At 38.2% G+C, this 15,637-nt stretch overlaps 1 protein-coding gene across 9 annotated transcripts in view; it reads left to right on the top strand.

Annotated features, from left to right (window-relative positions):
* The window catches only part of LOC142350926 (uncharacterized), a 137,720-nt gene that overhangs the window by 31,525 nt on the left and 90,558 nt on the right, over window positions 1-15,637 (top strand). For all 9 annotated transcript variants that reach the window (XM_075402951.1, XM_075402949.1, XM_075402948.1 and 6 more), the window contains exons 6-9: window positions 11,696-11,749; window positions 12,418-12,537; window positions 13,109-13,231; window positions 14,271-14,405. In XM_075402951.1, coding sequence (XP_075259066.1) covers window positions 11,696-11,749; window positions 12,418-12,537; window positions 13,109-13,231; window positions 14,271-14,405 — 432 coding nt within the window. The remainder of the gene's footprint in view (window positions 1-11,695; window positions 11,750-12,417; window positions 12,538-13,108; window positions 13,232-14,270; window positions 14,406-15,637) is intronic.

The raw sequence follows: 15,637 nt of genomic DNA on the forward strand, positions 1-15,637 counted from the left end.
AGACGAAGGGACTCTACAAATCACTACTGGGGACAGAGGAGCAACCCAATGAGCCTGCGCCACTGGCCAATGGGGCAACCAATGATGAAAAGAAGAACCACAAGGTGCTGAAGGATGCATATGAGAAGGAAGTTGCAGACATCAAGGAGAAACGGAACAATGTGTGGTGCCATCTGGCACTGACTCTAGATGCAACAACCCTCATGCTGATGAGACATGACTGCGTGGGAGATAACGGCATTGGAGATGGAGCAAAGGCTTGGAAGCTTTTGCAAGAGAGATTTCAGAGTGTGGAGACGCCGACAGTGGTGACTTTAGTGGCACAGCTTGCTCGACTGCAGCTCGAGGATTCTGAGGATTTGGACAGCTTCTTCATCAGAGGACAGGAGTTGCTCACAAGGCTACAAGAAGCAGGGGAAGCAGTCTCAGAGACCCTCTTCAACGCCTTGGTCCTCAATGGTCTGCCAATGAGGTATGAAAGTTTTGTAATACAGGAAAGCTTCAACCCGGCAACGAACTTCACAGAGTTGAGAAAAAGGCTGCAGAACTTTCATGAGAGCACGGTGCAGAGACACAAGGGACAAAGTGGTTCAGTGGCACTGGCAGTGAAGCGTGACTTCAAGAAGGGACCCAAGAAAGGAAACTGCTTTGTGTGTGGGATCCCTGGACACTTTGCCAAGGACTGCAGGAAGAAGGAGACAGCACAATGCAGCAAGTGTGGTGAGAAGGGTCACCTAGACAGGGCATGCAAGAGACAAAGAGATGGAGGCAAACATGAGTCAGTGGCAATGGGTCCAACATTGGCTACACCAGACGAGGAATGCTGGGCAGCTCTTACCCAGTGGAAGACAGCAGGCATGCTAGTGGACAGTGGTTGTACAGATCACATAGTGACGAACATCGATGCGTTTCTGGACTTTGTGCCCATTCAATCAGTGGTCAGAAATCCCAACGGAGAGGCTTCCAGAGTGGTGGGCAGAGGCTGTGTGAGGATCAGCATACCCTCAAACAAAGGGGAATTCCAATGCGAACTCAAAAATGTTCTGTGTGTGCCGGACTATTCTTCAAACCTCCTATCAGTCTCAAGATGCACGGAGTGGGGACATAGCTTCACTTTCGAGAGAGGAAACAGCTGCATGAAACTCCAGAAGGGAACTCGGGTAAAACTAACACAAGAAAATAATTTGTTTTACTTACCCTACAGCGTTCTAGAATTCAAGATGAGTTCCAACAGCGTGAAACTTGACAGTGCAAGGAAGTGGCACAGACAATTGGGTCATTTGAATCAAGCGGATGTGGTCAGGAATGCACCAGAGACAGTGGGGGAACTCGATGATGTATGCAATGTGTGTGCATTGGCCAAGATCACAAAGACTCCAGTACCAAGAGTGGCAGAGACCCAAGCAGAAGAGAAGCTGGAGAGGGTGTTCACAGACGTGATGGGACCTTTCAGAGTAGAGTCACTGTCAGGGTTCCGGTTCTGCATAGTGTTTGCAGACCAATACACGAAGTTTGTGTTTGTGGACTTGCTTAAGGCAAAGAGTGAAGCACTGGCCAGCCTGAAGAAATTTGTTCTCAGTGTGGGGACGCCCAAGAAGCTGAGGCAAGACAATGCGAAGGAGTTTCTCTCAGAGCAGTTCGAGACGTACTGCTTAGATGCAGGCATTTTACAGGAGAAGACCATACCAGAGACGCCACAACAGAATGGGTTAGCTGAGAGGTGCAACAGGACACTGCTGGAGATGGCAAGATGTTTGCTCATTGACTCAGGACTTCCAAAGATGATGTGGGGAGCAGCAATTCTTCACGCAGCAAGGATCAGAAACTTGGTTGTGAGACGAGGAGAAGAAAAATGCCCTGCAGAGCTGATGAGAGGTATAAAACCTAAGCTTCCAATTAGTAAATTATCTATTTTTGGTTGCACAGTCTTCATGAGGAAGAGGGACAGAGAAGTCAGCAAACTTGAACCCAAGGCACTGGAAGGAAAGTTTGTGGGTTACACTGAAGGAGAAAACGGATACCTGGTGTACATACCCAACACACGCAAGGTGATGGCAGTTCGAGATGTGATCATCAAGGAGTCTGAAGTGGGCTCAATCCCTGACAACAAAGAAACGGCGGACCTACTAGATGATGGGTCGGAACTGGGAATCTGCCACCCAGATGATGGTCATCAAGACGATGACAACAGAGAACGACAGGACACATCTACTGCAATAAAGGAGGAGTGGCATGACGCAGGGAGCGTGAATACTCAAGAAACAACACTGAGACAAGAGGCCTCGGATGTTGGAGAAACAGCACTAGATGAAGAATCTACTGCAACAAGAGGGAGTCACAGAGACTCAGATTCACTGGAAGACAGTGACACAGAAGACTTCTCACAGTTAGAGACAGTTGGCTTCAATGAAGATGCACTGGAACACGCGGACAGAGCGGAGCCCAGACGAGGGACACGAGCAAGGAATGTTCCGCAATTTTTTGGAGAAGTCAGGACCCATCTTGCTGTGACTGAGGGCGACTATGTGGAACCCAAAACAGTCTACGAAGCCAAGCAAGGTGACGATTGGGACCAGTGGCACCGGGCAATGAAGGACGAGGTCAAGGCACTCCAAGACAACGAGACTTGGAACCTAGTGAGACCACCCACAGACAGGGACGTCATACCGGGCAAATGGGTTTACAAAGTGAAATTGGGACCCAGTGGTCAAGTGGACAAATACAAAGCGCGCTATGTGGCGAAAGGCTTCAAACAAGTGGAAGGACTGGACTACTTTGAGACTTTTGTGCCTACCTGTAAGCCAGAGACATTCAGGATTCTACTTCAGCTATCAGCGAAGCAAGGCCATGTGATGCACCAATTTGATGTCAAGACTGCTTTCCTGCACTCACCAATCGAGGAAGAAGTGTATCTGGAACAGCCACAGGAGTTTGTAAAACGCGGATCAGATGGGGAGAAGTTAGTATGTCGACTAAATAAATCAATTTATGGTTTGAAACAGGCTGCTAACAACTGGTACAAAGAGCTGGCAAACTTCCTACTGAGACAGGGGTTCACCAGAAGCAGGAACGATCACTGCTTGTTCGCAAGATCAGAAGCAGAGGATCACACCTTCATCTTGGTCTGGGTTGACGACATCATAGTAGCATCAAGAAGTATGACAGTGGTCTCTGATGTCAAGAAGGCACTAGAAGCAACCTTTCACATGGAAGACAGAGGGAGACTACACTGGTTTCTGGGTGTAAGAATCAGACGAGAAGAGGGCAAAGTCACAGTTGACCAAGAACGCTTCATAGAAACAATGCTTGAGCGGTTTCAAATGGATCAATGCAAACCCTCAAGAACTCCAGCTGATTTGAATTTGAAACTTCAGACAGCACAGAACGGAGACGAAGAAGTGGACCAGAGGATCTACAGAAGCTTGGTTGGATCACTTCTGTATCTGGCCAAACAGACGAGGCCAGACATCATGTTCACAGTCAACATTCTGTCCAGACACAAGAATGCACCTACCAATCAACACTGGATGTGCGGAAAACGACTTCTGCGATATCTTCAAGGTTCAAAAGGTTTAAAACTTACTTACACAAAAGAGGCTAGTTATGATTTAGTGGGGGAAAGTGATGCAGACTGGTCTGGAGACGTGAACGACAGAAAATCAACAACGGGCTATTACTTCAAGCTCAACGGACGTGGCGCAGCACTCAGCTGGGGTGTCAAGAAGCAGGCCACAGTTGCTCTTTCTTCATCAGAAGCAGAATATCAGGGCATGGCAGCAGCAGTTCAGGAAGCACTCTACCTGAAACAACTTCTAGAGGATTTTGGCATCCAACAGAAACGTCCAATAGCAATTGGAGAAGACAACCAAAGTTGTATCAGACTCTGCCAAAACCCAGTCATGCACAAAAGGAGCAAGCACATCGAAACAAAGTTTCACTTCATCTGGGACAAAACGGAGGATGGGACTATTTCAATTCATTACGTTCCTACAGACAAAATGGCAGCGGACATCTTCACAAAGTCCTTACCCGTTTCGAAAGTGGAAACATTCAGAGCAGTTTTGATGGGAACAGACTCTACGCAATCAGCTCAAGTCTGAGTGGGGGTGTTAGAATTTCGATCAAACTATAGTCTTAAACTTAGTGAGAATTAGAAAGAAAGTTTGACTTACCAGATTAGAAAGACAAGCAATTTGATTTTGATCAAAGAAATTATATAAATGAATCGTCAAGAAATGGTGCTGAGAATCAATATTCGGTTCAAATTGGTGAATCTAGATAACTATTATTAGAGTTAGATTAATTGATGTAAAATCTTCCCAGCATGTATTAAATGATGATGATATCTCCGGAAGTGTGAATGAATTCTTAGAAAAGTGCAAATGCATTCCATTTATGGTTCCCTTTGCGACTGATTTGCAGAAGCAAACCATATTGGGTAACCTTTGCGACCCCCACTATAAATCACGGTGCTAAGATTAGTTTTGTATCTTGATTTTTTCACACTGATAATGGGTATATATACAGCTGATTTTTGAGTCCTTTTTCATCCCCAAATTCAAATCACCATCTTGATCTAATAATCAGATCTCTCCTGTAAATCTCTAAATTCTACTGTAAAATATCATTTTGTTATTCTCTCATTTTTGAGAAATTAATTCTTTTACTTAGTTAAAAACGCTTTTTATTCCGCTTGCGAAAGTCCATAACCCAACACAAACGATGGCGCTCGCAATCGTGTGCTAAAATTCATTCTGTGACGCACATTAAAATAAATTGTTTTGAAACATCTTTCTCTCATAAGTTCAACATACTCTCGAAGAGACAAGCAGTGTGGTATACTTAAATAGAAGAGAACAAAAATAAAAGAGCTGCCTTTTCCATTTTCATTTTGTTTTGTTTTTTTTTTGTTAAAAACCGCCGGTTTGTTTAAGAAATTGAACAAAATTGATCTGCGGTGTCATTTTTTATTGCAGGATCATAATTAGATTGTTGGATTATCGTTTTATATTGTCGTTTTATATTTGAATTGTCATTTTATATTTCAATTGCCATTTGTGTGTCGAGTGCATGCCCGTTAATGCAAGTCAAATTCATTCATCGTCTAATAAAAACTTTTCCTTAAACTTTTTGGTTTTTCTTTAAATTGCAGATGTCTTAAATTTCGGCTTTTTCTAAATACTGAAATGGCTGGATTTCTCTATTTGTCCGTTTGTCCCCAAAAAAGGTTATGTTAATGTGACGGTCCTGTTCATCTAGTGCAAAATGTGTGTCTGAATGGTTTCATGTCCCGTCTTATCATATCTTCATGCTTGACTTTGAAGTGACCTAAATTGGTCTCAAAATTGTCAGTTGATTTCGAGTTCATTTTTTTCGGAGGCAACTTTAGAATTAACTGCGCATCAATTTTCACGCGCAATTTAGAATGCAGATTTCTTAAGTTTTATTTAATTTATTGGTCTGTAAATGACTGCTATGGTGTTAGAGCTTTTAATAGTTCAATTTTCATAAGGAGAGGTAGGTAACCTGTAGTGTTTTCATCATTTAAAAGCAGTCGTATAAGAGAGTTGTCGGACGCTAGACGTTGTAGTTTTTCAAGCTGGTTTGCGTCGTTTGAAGCTGGTTTCACCCTGATTCGTCGCATTCGGTAATCAACTAATTCATATTATGACCGTATAAAACTGTGCTAAGTAGTAGCAATATTTCGGCTAATTTGGAATTTGATTCTTGCATTCAGTTGTCGCTATACCGTTTGCCTTAAGTGTCGTAGGTCTATCTATCTATATACCCATATAATTCCTCTATCTCTAACTGTAAACGAGGACAAGCAACCAAATCGACTGCTCTTCCTCCCTTTCGCTATTTATACCCCAGTTTCCCCAATTTTAATCCACAAATAGCTAGACGCTTTACATGCTCCCCAGAGAAAACTACACAATCAAGCCATACAATACGCCACAGTGCAAGTCAATTCCTTTTTGACATAATTGTCATATAGCCGACCAAATTATGTATGCAAGTTTCTGCAACGTTTCCTTCGTGGTGATCAGAAATTTTATTTTTGCAAATTTGTGTGATCAAACATGCGTGGTCTCATATTTTCATAACGGTATGTTTAACCTAATAAAATGTGCTACTGTCCACTACTGTTTAACGACTTGAGGGCGGAGATAGTCAATTGCTGATGGTCACAGATTCATGAAATGTGATAGTTTGAAATTATGGGATCTTTTCCGTTTGTGCCCCCCCCCCCCCCTACAGCTTAGTGGATGCGTATTATTTGCACCCCCTCCAAAGCACGTGCCATATTTATACATATTGATTTACTATGTAATGACACGTGCTCTGTAACTGGAGGGTGCATCACGTACTAGTTTGATCAATCATAGACATTATTTCGAGCATTTCGGTCTGAGTTAAATATACTGTGCTTTTGAATAATTAATTTTTTAATTTATTTTTTGTCTGAAATTGTAATGCTAGGTAATCTCAACTAATTCGTTATTTCCATTTTCAAAATTCATCATAGCTAGATGTTACTGGTTCCAAAAATGAGTAAATGTCTAACAGTTTCAAATAATGAGCCCCAACTTCACTGCAGAACGGCTGTGCTTTTCAGCCAGATAATTTAACCCCGCATATTTTACCACCTTATTATTTAGCCCCGTAAATTTTCCAACACAAAAACCATTTCCCAAAGCCCTACGCATCTGTAATTTTGTGTGTTAATGCCGAAATTTGTGCTCAAGCTTTACCCATTTCTAATCTTTAATGTTAGCAGTATCAATCATATAAAGGTTTAAAATCGGGGTGAAATAATTGGGGTTAAAAATAATGGTGAAACAAATAGGGGTGAAAAGCTAAACATTTTTCTCCATTTCACTGTTTCTGCGTAATATTGGGAATAGCTTTAAGCCTGGCATTAGTCTAAGTAGAGATCATTCCAATTTGAACCAGGAAACTGCAGCCCCTCCCGCCACCCGGAAAACGATGAACATGCACATCTATAATTGATGTTTGCAAACTTCTTATATTTGTTTAATTTAAATGTAATGATACTAGTTAAATTGTCACAAGACTGCATCAGTTATTATGAACGTATAAACGCGCAATTGTTTATTCACACAGGGTGGGGAAAATAAATAGTTTGTTCTCTTAACGGAAGGAAACGACGACTGGAACATTTTTTTCGGTCAAATGGAGCAATTTCAAAATAGCCTTTCTTATAGATTTGGTGCTTCTTTTCTGCCGTACTGTTATTCATATGTTCAGTGCTGTCTCTGCCGAGGTTAAAATTTTTCACTCTCCTTATAGAGTGCCCTTTTAACTATTGTATCATTTTACAAGTACCAAATTTAGGTACCAATTTTAAAGCATTTCAAGTTATTGTTCCAATCCTCCTAATTTATAACATACTCTGTACTAGAAACAAATTTAGTGATGGTAACCTTAGCTTAAAAATCAGATTTTGCAAACGTTGCTAAAATTTTGTTGGAAAGCGCTCGGTGTAATCCATGCTTATTTATGCAGCGAAAATTGAAGGGCAATTGAATTCAAAGAAATCAGAGCGTGAAATCATTTTGTTTCAACCCATCAACTAAAAAATCAGAAATTTGCTAGTCCTCTGCAACAAATTTATTGGCAATCATGTATTTCTATTTTACATGTAGCGTAGGACGATAATTTGACCTCTTTTGAAATTTTTTGACCTGAATCAACTGGGTGTTGGTCTTTAATATCAGCTGTTGAATTGAGTTCACAATAAAACCCTCACTACTTTAAGTGGTTAACAATTCGCATTTGATTTTACAGAAGAGAAAAATCATAAAACGGGAAATGAAATCAGCAGCAAGAGTATTAAAGTGGTAAACATTTTCATGAATAGTTTTATTGTTATATGAAAATGAACGTCGTGATGTTGAAAGCAAAAGTTGTTTGAGGAAATTTTGTTTGTTCTTGTTAAAAAAAATAAAATTAGAGTTATTCAACAGTCTGCATTTGGTTTGAATTTACACATAATTGAGCTTTAAGTAAAATTCACTTCCTATTTTTTACGCGATTAGCTACAAATTTATTTACATTTACCGGGTACTTTTTTGAAGACAAAAACCTTTTTAATTGCGAAAAGTTAATTGAAGTAACCAAACAATGTGGAGAAACGTATTTTTTTTTCAAAGCGAGATCACTTTTGATTTGAGTCAAAACCATTTGTTTGTTTGCTGGCAGACGTTTGATTTTTCGGACGTCTATCAAAGAGTGCAAATGTCAAATATTTGTTTTTCTTGGCGCCAACTTTGTTTTTCCTGTATTAAGTACAATTGTATACATACAAATGTAACTGTACGCTCCGGCTATGTTGCATAAAAGCTGAAAAGGAGTAATAATAATACAAATGGAAACTACAATTTTAAAGTTCAAGTGCGTTGAATGAATTGTTTTTAAGCTGATATGATGCTCCATCAAACATAACAAAATGAAACCAATACTTCCTGTTTTTTGATTAGTTTGGAAATTGCTCATAGTAGTTGCGATGTTTACGCCTGGCTTATTGTGATTTTTAAACAAAATGATAAAAAAAAGTTATCTCAATTTGTTTCCCACAATTTTTTTCAAAAGTTTGTTTCTTAATTGAGAATTCATGTTGGTTATAAGATATACGTTACAGACAGCTGCAGGTTTTTAAATTGTGATTTGAAGTGAGAGTAGAATTTCACTTAACGTTCTCTCTAATTGGATCCTTAAGAACATACAGCTTTTTTGTTATCATATTCAACTTTAGGCAAGAAGAGAAATTTTAACGCAGAGTTTTTCGAGACCGTTAAGGCTCATCGATAATCTATGTGCAGATTTGTGTTGCTACTAGAATCGTACTATAGTTTCCTGTTTGGATAACATGACGTAGAAATAATCCCTAACGAACCGTAAACCTATTTGAGCAATGAGTGCAGTAAACTCGTCAGAATTATTTGTCAGTTGCTCTTCTTCACGGCTAATAGAGTAAAATTTTTGACGTTTCACTTCGCTCACATAGTTCAATTCTTGGATTTTTTAAGCTGATTCTGACGCGGGGATCGTGTTATAGCAGGCTTCATTATGTTTTTGCAACTTTTAACATTTGACTTAATTTTATGACGTATGTTAATTTAATAGGCATTGACGCCAGATGAGTTTGCTCATATTAGAAATGTGGCGAGTAAGAAATAGAAAATTGCGAACTACAAATTAAGAACGTTGATTTGTTTTTATTTTTTAACTATTCTCGAACGAAGTTTGAAACAATTATTGTGAGCAGGTGTTTTTTAGCCAAAATTTTTACTTGACCGTTTTGTTCTAGAACATCTGTCGGTTTAACGTCTTGAGTGACTTCACGCTTGACTTCATTTTTGGCTTGAATTGAATTGCTCTTATTAATTGCTCTCGAATGAGAAGCAATTTGTGTAAACGTGCGTTTTTTGTGCAAATTTTTTGCTTGACCGTTTTGCGCTTTTCTTCTTTTTCACGCACTTCTTGATTTTTGAGTGGTTTCAATTGCTCTCACTCCGAAATAGTTTTTACAAACAAAATCGATTGTTAGAGACTCGATGTCAAGGCCCTGATATCCCAGTGGTTAATACCTCGGTCGAGGACTCATGAGGTCGGGGTTCGAATCCTTCCGTCGGCTGAAGTTTTCGCACCCATCAAGAAAAATTTTTCGATGCTACAGCCCACGAATTAAATTGCCCCGCCTGTCTTTCGACACCATTTTTTCGACGTTAGTCCTTTTAAAGCTATTGCAAGGCACTGAAAGCCAAGGGTTTAATGCTTCAGTCTGTTAAAATGAAGGTTGCTGCTTCGAACTCCTCCTTCGAGGGAATTGTTTTTGGCACCCATAAAAAGTAATCTAGGCTACACTCCTCTCTGAGTTAAATTGCCCCATCTGTCGTTTGAGAGCAATTTGTCCATTGCTAGTCGGTTTAATTTTCAAACTCAATATTGAATTTTGCATCAAATTAAAGACAGTGTTTTGATGCTTATTTGCTCTCAAACTAGTTATATAGCTATTATATCTGTCCTTAGCTTTTTGATGTGATTTTTGCTTAAGTAGTTTTTCGGCGGGTGTTTTTTACTTTTTGTATTCAAAAACGAGATAAACAGTGAAGCCCGAAAATTAAGTCACGTAGCAGCACTGTCAGAGCTTTACTAGTCCTCCACTATACTCCCCTCACTCCAACGCCAATTCCCCCAAACCACTTTTCCTCTTTTTCTCCTTTCCTAAGTTTAAGCTATCCTCACTGAACCAAAGCTACGTACGCTGCTGAAGCCAACTGCTCGCCAGTCTTTCGAGGAAATTCTCCGACTTTTTTGGTTATGGTTCACTTTGATGACTTATTTTTTGTTTTGGGGTGATTAGTTTAGTTTGCGTGATTGCTCGTATCTTATTTGATTTGAATATCAGTTACATAAACGCTGCTGTTAAGTCGGAAACCCGTGTACATATGAATTCAGGATGCGATAAGCTGCCATTTTGTCAGCTTTAAACTTTTTAATTTAAAAATTGGCTAGGGCTCAAAACAAGCCTTAAGATTTTTTAATGATAGCTGCAAACGCGATTGAGAAGTTTAGGTATTCTTTTTTCGTGTTTCTATTGCTTTGTTTTGGTTTTATTAACGACCAATCATTGACACTCCAAAAATTGAAGCCTTATTTCTAAACTCAATTAGTTTAACTTGCAAACGTTCATTAAGTCAAGCTTAGATGAGCGTTGTGATCTATATCAATTGGGGCTAGTCAACGTTTCGGAATCGCCGGTCAATTTATATGCCGTTTTGTGTTTCTACAAATTCCTCAATTCTCATACTAGAATTTTTTACATGCTAGAATATAATTCTCGAAGGTAAAAAAAAACCATGGCAGATAGCTCTAAAAACGATGTTTAAAAGTTTTTATAGCACTGGAGGTCCCACTTCAACGCTAACTTCGAATTATGCAAACGCGCAAAGCTAACTTAGTGTGCAAGTGGCGCTTTCTTTCAGTGATTAAATTTTGTAAAAATCGTCATAAAATTTTTAAATATTTTTCAAAAATATATCCAGTTGATAGAATTTCCAGAGCTGAGGTTCTGAATGAAAGAGCTTGTTCTCATGCCAAGTTCGCATTTTAAGAGCTAAAACTGACTTGGCTAAAAAAAGTTATCAGATTATGATAGCCTAATCTTTTAAGGAGCTCTTATTAAATTATTGTAGGTAGTACCTGCACACTCATATTTGAGCTGAACTTAAGAATTAAAGAAAAATTTGATGTTACTAAATAGGTTTTTTGAAATTCAGTTGCACGTCCAGATAATAAATATAATCGTTTGTTGCTCTCAAAAAAATTTTAGCAACCATGTGGTTTTTAAGTTTTAAGTTTGTCCTTAAGTTTTTTTGTGTGAAATTGTGCTTGATCGTTTCCTCCGTCTGACAGATTTGATGTATCCTGTCGTTGAAAAGGTCTTTCAGAACATTTCTAAATGTACGGTTCACTGCCAGAGTTGTAGAACTTAAGGCTTGACTTACCCTCGCTTACTGAAAAGTAAGAGCAATTCATGCGACTGCAGTCCTTTAGTTCCAATCGTGTTTGTGTTGCCGTGTTCTCATAACAGAGCCAGAGAGGGTGATAAATTATACACTTTTCTATAAACTATACATGCTAATTATTCAGTTTTTCTTTGTTTCAGGTTGCTGTCAAAATTGTGGACAAGCACAAACTCAATGCATCAAGTTTAACTAAGGTGAGCTGAACCATCGTTTCTTAAAAATGGAGCACCATTATTCCTAAAATTGCAAATATTTAACACTCAAGTATTTAAAGAACGGCTGTGTCAACCGTTAAAAGCAATAGTTTTTGCTCTAAAGGAGCAGAGCATTTATCCTTCTGAGTATAATGTGTGTCAACGAAATTATATTTGAGGCCAATTTCCTTGGAGTCAATAGGCAATATTAGAAATGTTGCGACAATTCGCTTTTTCATAACGGCTCCCTCTAAAGATAGGATCTTTTCAAGGATATTTAGGCTAGGGTATGTTTACCTAACTCTGCCCGCATGTCAGATAGTCACTCTTGAATTAGTCTCATTGACTTGACAGTATGCATTAAAATTATCGGTGATTAGTTTGTCGGGCAGACTCTCAACATTTTTGTTGCGTTTTAGTGAATAACTATGAGGTGAATTGAAAGTTGGAAAATTGAGAAATAAGGTTATTTGTCTGTGAGGTCAAAGCAAAAAAAATAGTTTTAAATAGATGAGATATGCGGAATGCTTCTAAAATGTCTGTCAAAAGGTAGACGTTTGGGTTACTATTGATTTTGGGTTACTTTGCTAAATAGACCAAGACCAATTTTGGGTATTGGATAAATTGTGGTAATATTGTTGAATGAGTTGTGTTCTTGTGTTGTTCAGTTGCATCGTGAGGTGAAGATAATGAAGATGGTGGAACACCCCAACATTGTCAAGTTGTACGAAGTGATTGAGGAAAAGAACTTCATGTACCTCATCATGGAATACGCCAGCGGGGGAGAAGTCAGTTCCTGTACACTTTTTCTCACTTATATGATACTGAAACACGCACGGCCTTTTATAATACCACATCTATACAGCGCCAGATTCTAGACTGGCAGATTTCCTAAATTGCTGAGCCATATTTTATAACTTTAAAAACTTGCAAATTGCGTGCTTTAAGCAATGTTATATGACTGCTGGCGTCACTTCAAAGTTCTAGCTTATATCTCGAACCGCTTCGCGGTTTTCGATTAATTCCAGATCTTCTCATTTACTTCACTAGAGTCACGTAACCTATACAAGAACTTTCAAATTCGATTTGTAAATCTTGATTTTGAAAAATCTAAGTTTGCAGGTGTGATTTCAATGATATGACCAGCTTTGGTAAAGTGGCGATCATGTTAAACAAGAGATCTGGGTGATGTTTGCAGCTTGATTGCCTTATTTGGATCGCATTTATACTGTGGCTCCAAAAGTATCCAAAAGTGTTTTACTTATTGAAGCGTATTATAGGTATTGGTGTTGAAGATTTATTGCTAGATTGTTGCTATTTAAGTGAATACTGCAAGTGTATGTGTTGGTTGTGGTTTAGGTGTTTGACTACCTAGTGGCGCATGGTCGGATGAAGGAGAAAGAGGCGAGGGTCAAGTTCAGACAGATCGTGTCTGCCATCCAATACTGCCACGCCAAGAAAATCATACACAGAGACCTCAAGGTACTCTAATACTACTTATGTTACTCTAATACTACTCTTCTAATGTTTTCTACTTATGTTTTGAAACATCGGGATCAAAATAGATCAAAATGAACTTTTGATGACAAAACAAAACGATTCCATTAAATGGCAGTGTTAGAGGTTTTTAAACCATTTTTGTTTTTAATGTTTTTCAAAATTTAAGTTGTTCTTTTTTTTTTAAAAAAAAACGTGTTTAATTGCTCTTGAACGCAGTTCATAGCAATTATTGTAAACGTGTGTGTCTTTTTTTATGCAAAAATTTTCGCTTGACGGTTTTGACTTTTCGAGTGACTTTTACTCCCTTGACTTTTTGCATTTCGCGTGATCTAAAATTCTCTCTCAATCACAATTTCAAGCAGCTGAACTCAATTGGCGGCAATTTAATACTAAAAGTCAAATAAAAAGTGCGCCGAAACTGGTGTCATTTTTTTACTTTAAATCTTAATAGTGGTATATGTTAACCTCTAATATGGTTATTTGAAGCCCACTATAGAACTTCTTAGTCCCATTTAGGCTACCCATCCCCCCCCGACTGAAGCAGGCTGCAATTGATTAGAGCTCCCACTAGTCGTTCAAGAGCAATTCTTCCGACGTATAGTCGGTTATGTTAAAAAGTGTTTTTTTTTGTTAAATTCGGTTACCGCTGATCATTCCTGAAATATTATTCAAAACAAACAGTGAGAGGTAGTGTGTGAACATCACACGATTACAATATTATGCCGAAACGTAACGTAGTTTATCGTAGAAAGTATGTTTAGGTGCCGAAGGCATCATTGTACACTTTTCGGATTGTTTTTTTTTCCAATGCTATACAAATGACAAGTTCGTGACTTTTGTCTGCTACTAAAATCTTTGATCCAGGGCCGTGCTCGATTAAATTCTGAAAATCTGAGAAGCTGAATACTAACTTATAAAAAATTTAAGCTCGTGTTCGGAACCGAGAGCAGTTTTGTGATCAAAAATACTCAGTCTTAATCTTCGTGAATTCTACGGTTGTTGATGAGTTGTGTTGTTTCAGGCAGAGAATTTACTATTAGACTGTGAGATGAACATAAAGATAGCAGACTTTGGCTTCAGCAATGAGTTCTCACTTGGTACAAAGTTAGACACCTTTTGTGGATCACCGCCCTACGCTGCCCCAGAACTGTTCCAGGTTAGTACAGCCTTATGGCGAAGTTTTTGCATGATGGTTTTTCGGTATCTTTTCAATTGCTCTCGAACGAAGTTTGAGGCAATTATTATCGCTGCGAAGCTGTCAGCTGAGCGTAGCTATATTGCGCTTCTCATGATTTTTAAATTCTAAAATATTTGGATTGTATTGGTTCTCCTTTTTTACAGATCTGTTCACCCCTTTTTTCGGCTTTTTCACGTCTGTGAAAAGTCAAATTAGAGTTGAAAAGTCTAAATTTTTTGGATTATTTGCTGTAATTTTGTGTTGTGCTATGATTTAATCTGATTAAGGACAGGTTTTATAGGTTACTAATAGATTTTATTTCAACCAATTTACTCATTTCAGCTCTAAGTTGGTGCTTTCTATGACTTTGACACTAATTGTTTTCAAGAAATATCGAATTTTGGCATCTGACGAGTTTTTCTTCACTGTTGTTTTATTTTTTATTTTTTTGTTGACAGGTCTCATTAGTAGCTATTGATCCTTAATTTAATTGATTTAACGGTTTCAGTTTATAGCTTCTGCTGTCAATGACTTATATGATGTGCATTTTCAAAACATTTTTAATGAATTTTTGAGTTTTGCTAGTGTTTTTTTGTGATTACTGCTTTATCACTTAATTTCACTAAGGACAGTCTAATCAATTGACAGGACAGTGTTATCCAGGAATAATTTTTCTAGTCCGTAACTGTTGCTTTCTGCGACTTCTATACTTTTATACTATTTGTTTTTGAAGTGTTGGCGAGTTTTTTTAGTTGCAAAAATTATTTGTATTTTCGTTGTCGTATCTTTTGGTCTCAAAGATGACAGATTTCATTGGTTTCTTATAAGCAATGAATGAATCCAATTAATTGGTTGCGTTCTTAACCTTTATATAATTCTTACTTTTCAAAAAAATAAAGTTTATTTTAGTCTTGCATATTTTGTGCACTTATCGCTTTGTCTCAAAAATGACAGATCATTTTGGCCTTTTAGAGCGGTGTAATTTTGTTCAGTTATTGACTCCAACTTATGGTTGACAATTTTTTTGCCTGTGATAACGTATGTTTTTTGAAATATTTAGGTGAATTCAAATGTTTAAGGTATGAAAGTTTTTTGAAATGACTTATTTTTTGAAATGTTAATTTTTTAAGTGAATTTCAGAATTTGGCCTTCATTCCGTGTTCTAACGACCCTTTTTCAGCTAGTAGAACTGCTGGAAAAAGCATTTTTTA

This window comes from Convolutriloba macropyga, chromosome 12 (assembly GCF_964194025.1).
Source record: "Convolutriloba macropyga chromosome 12, txConMacr16.3, whole genome shotgun sequence".
Lineage (NCBI taxonomy): Eukaryota > Metazoa > Xenacoelomorpha > Acoela > Convolutidae > Convolutriloba > Convolutriloba macropyga.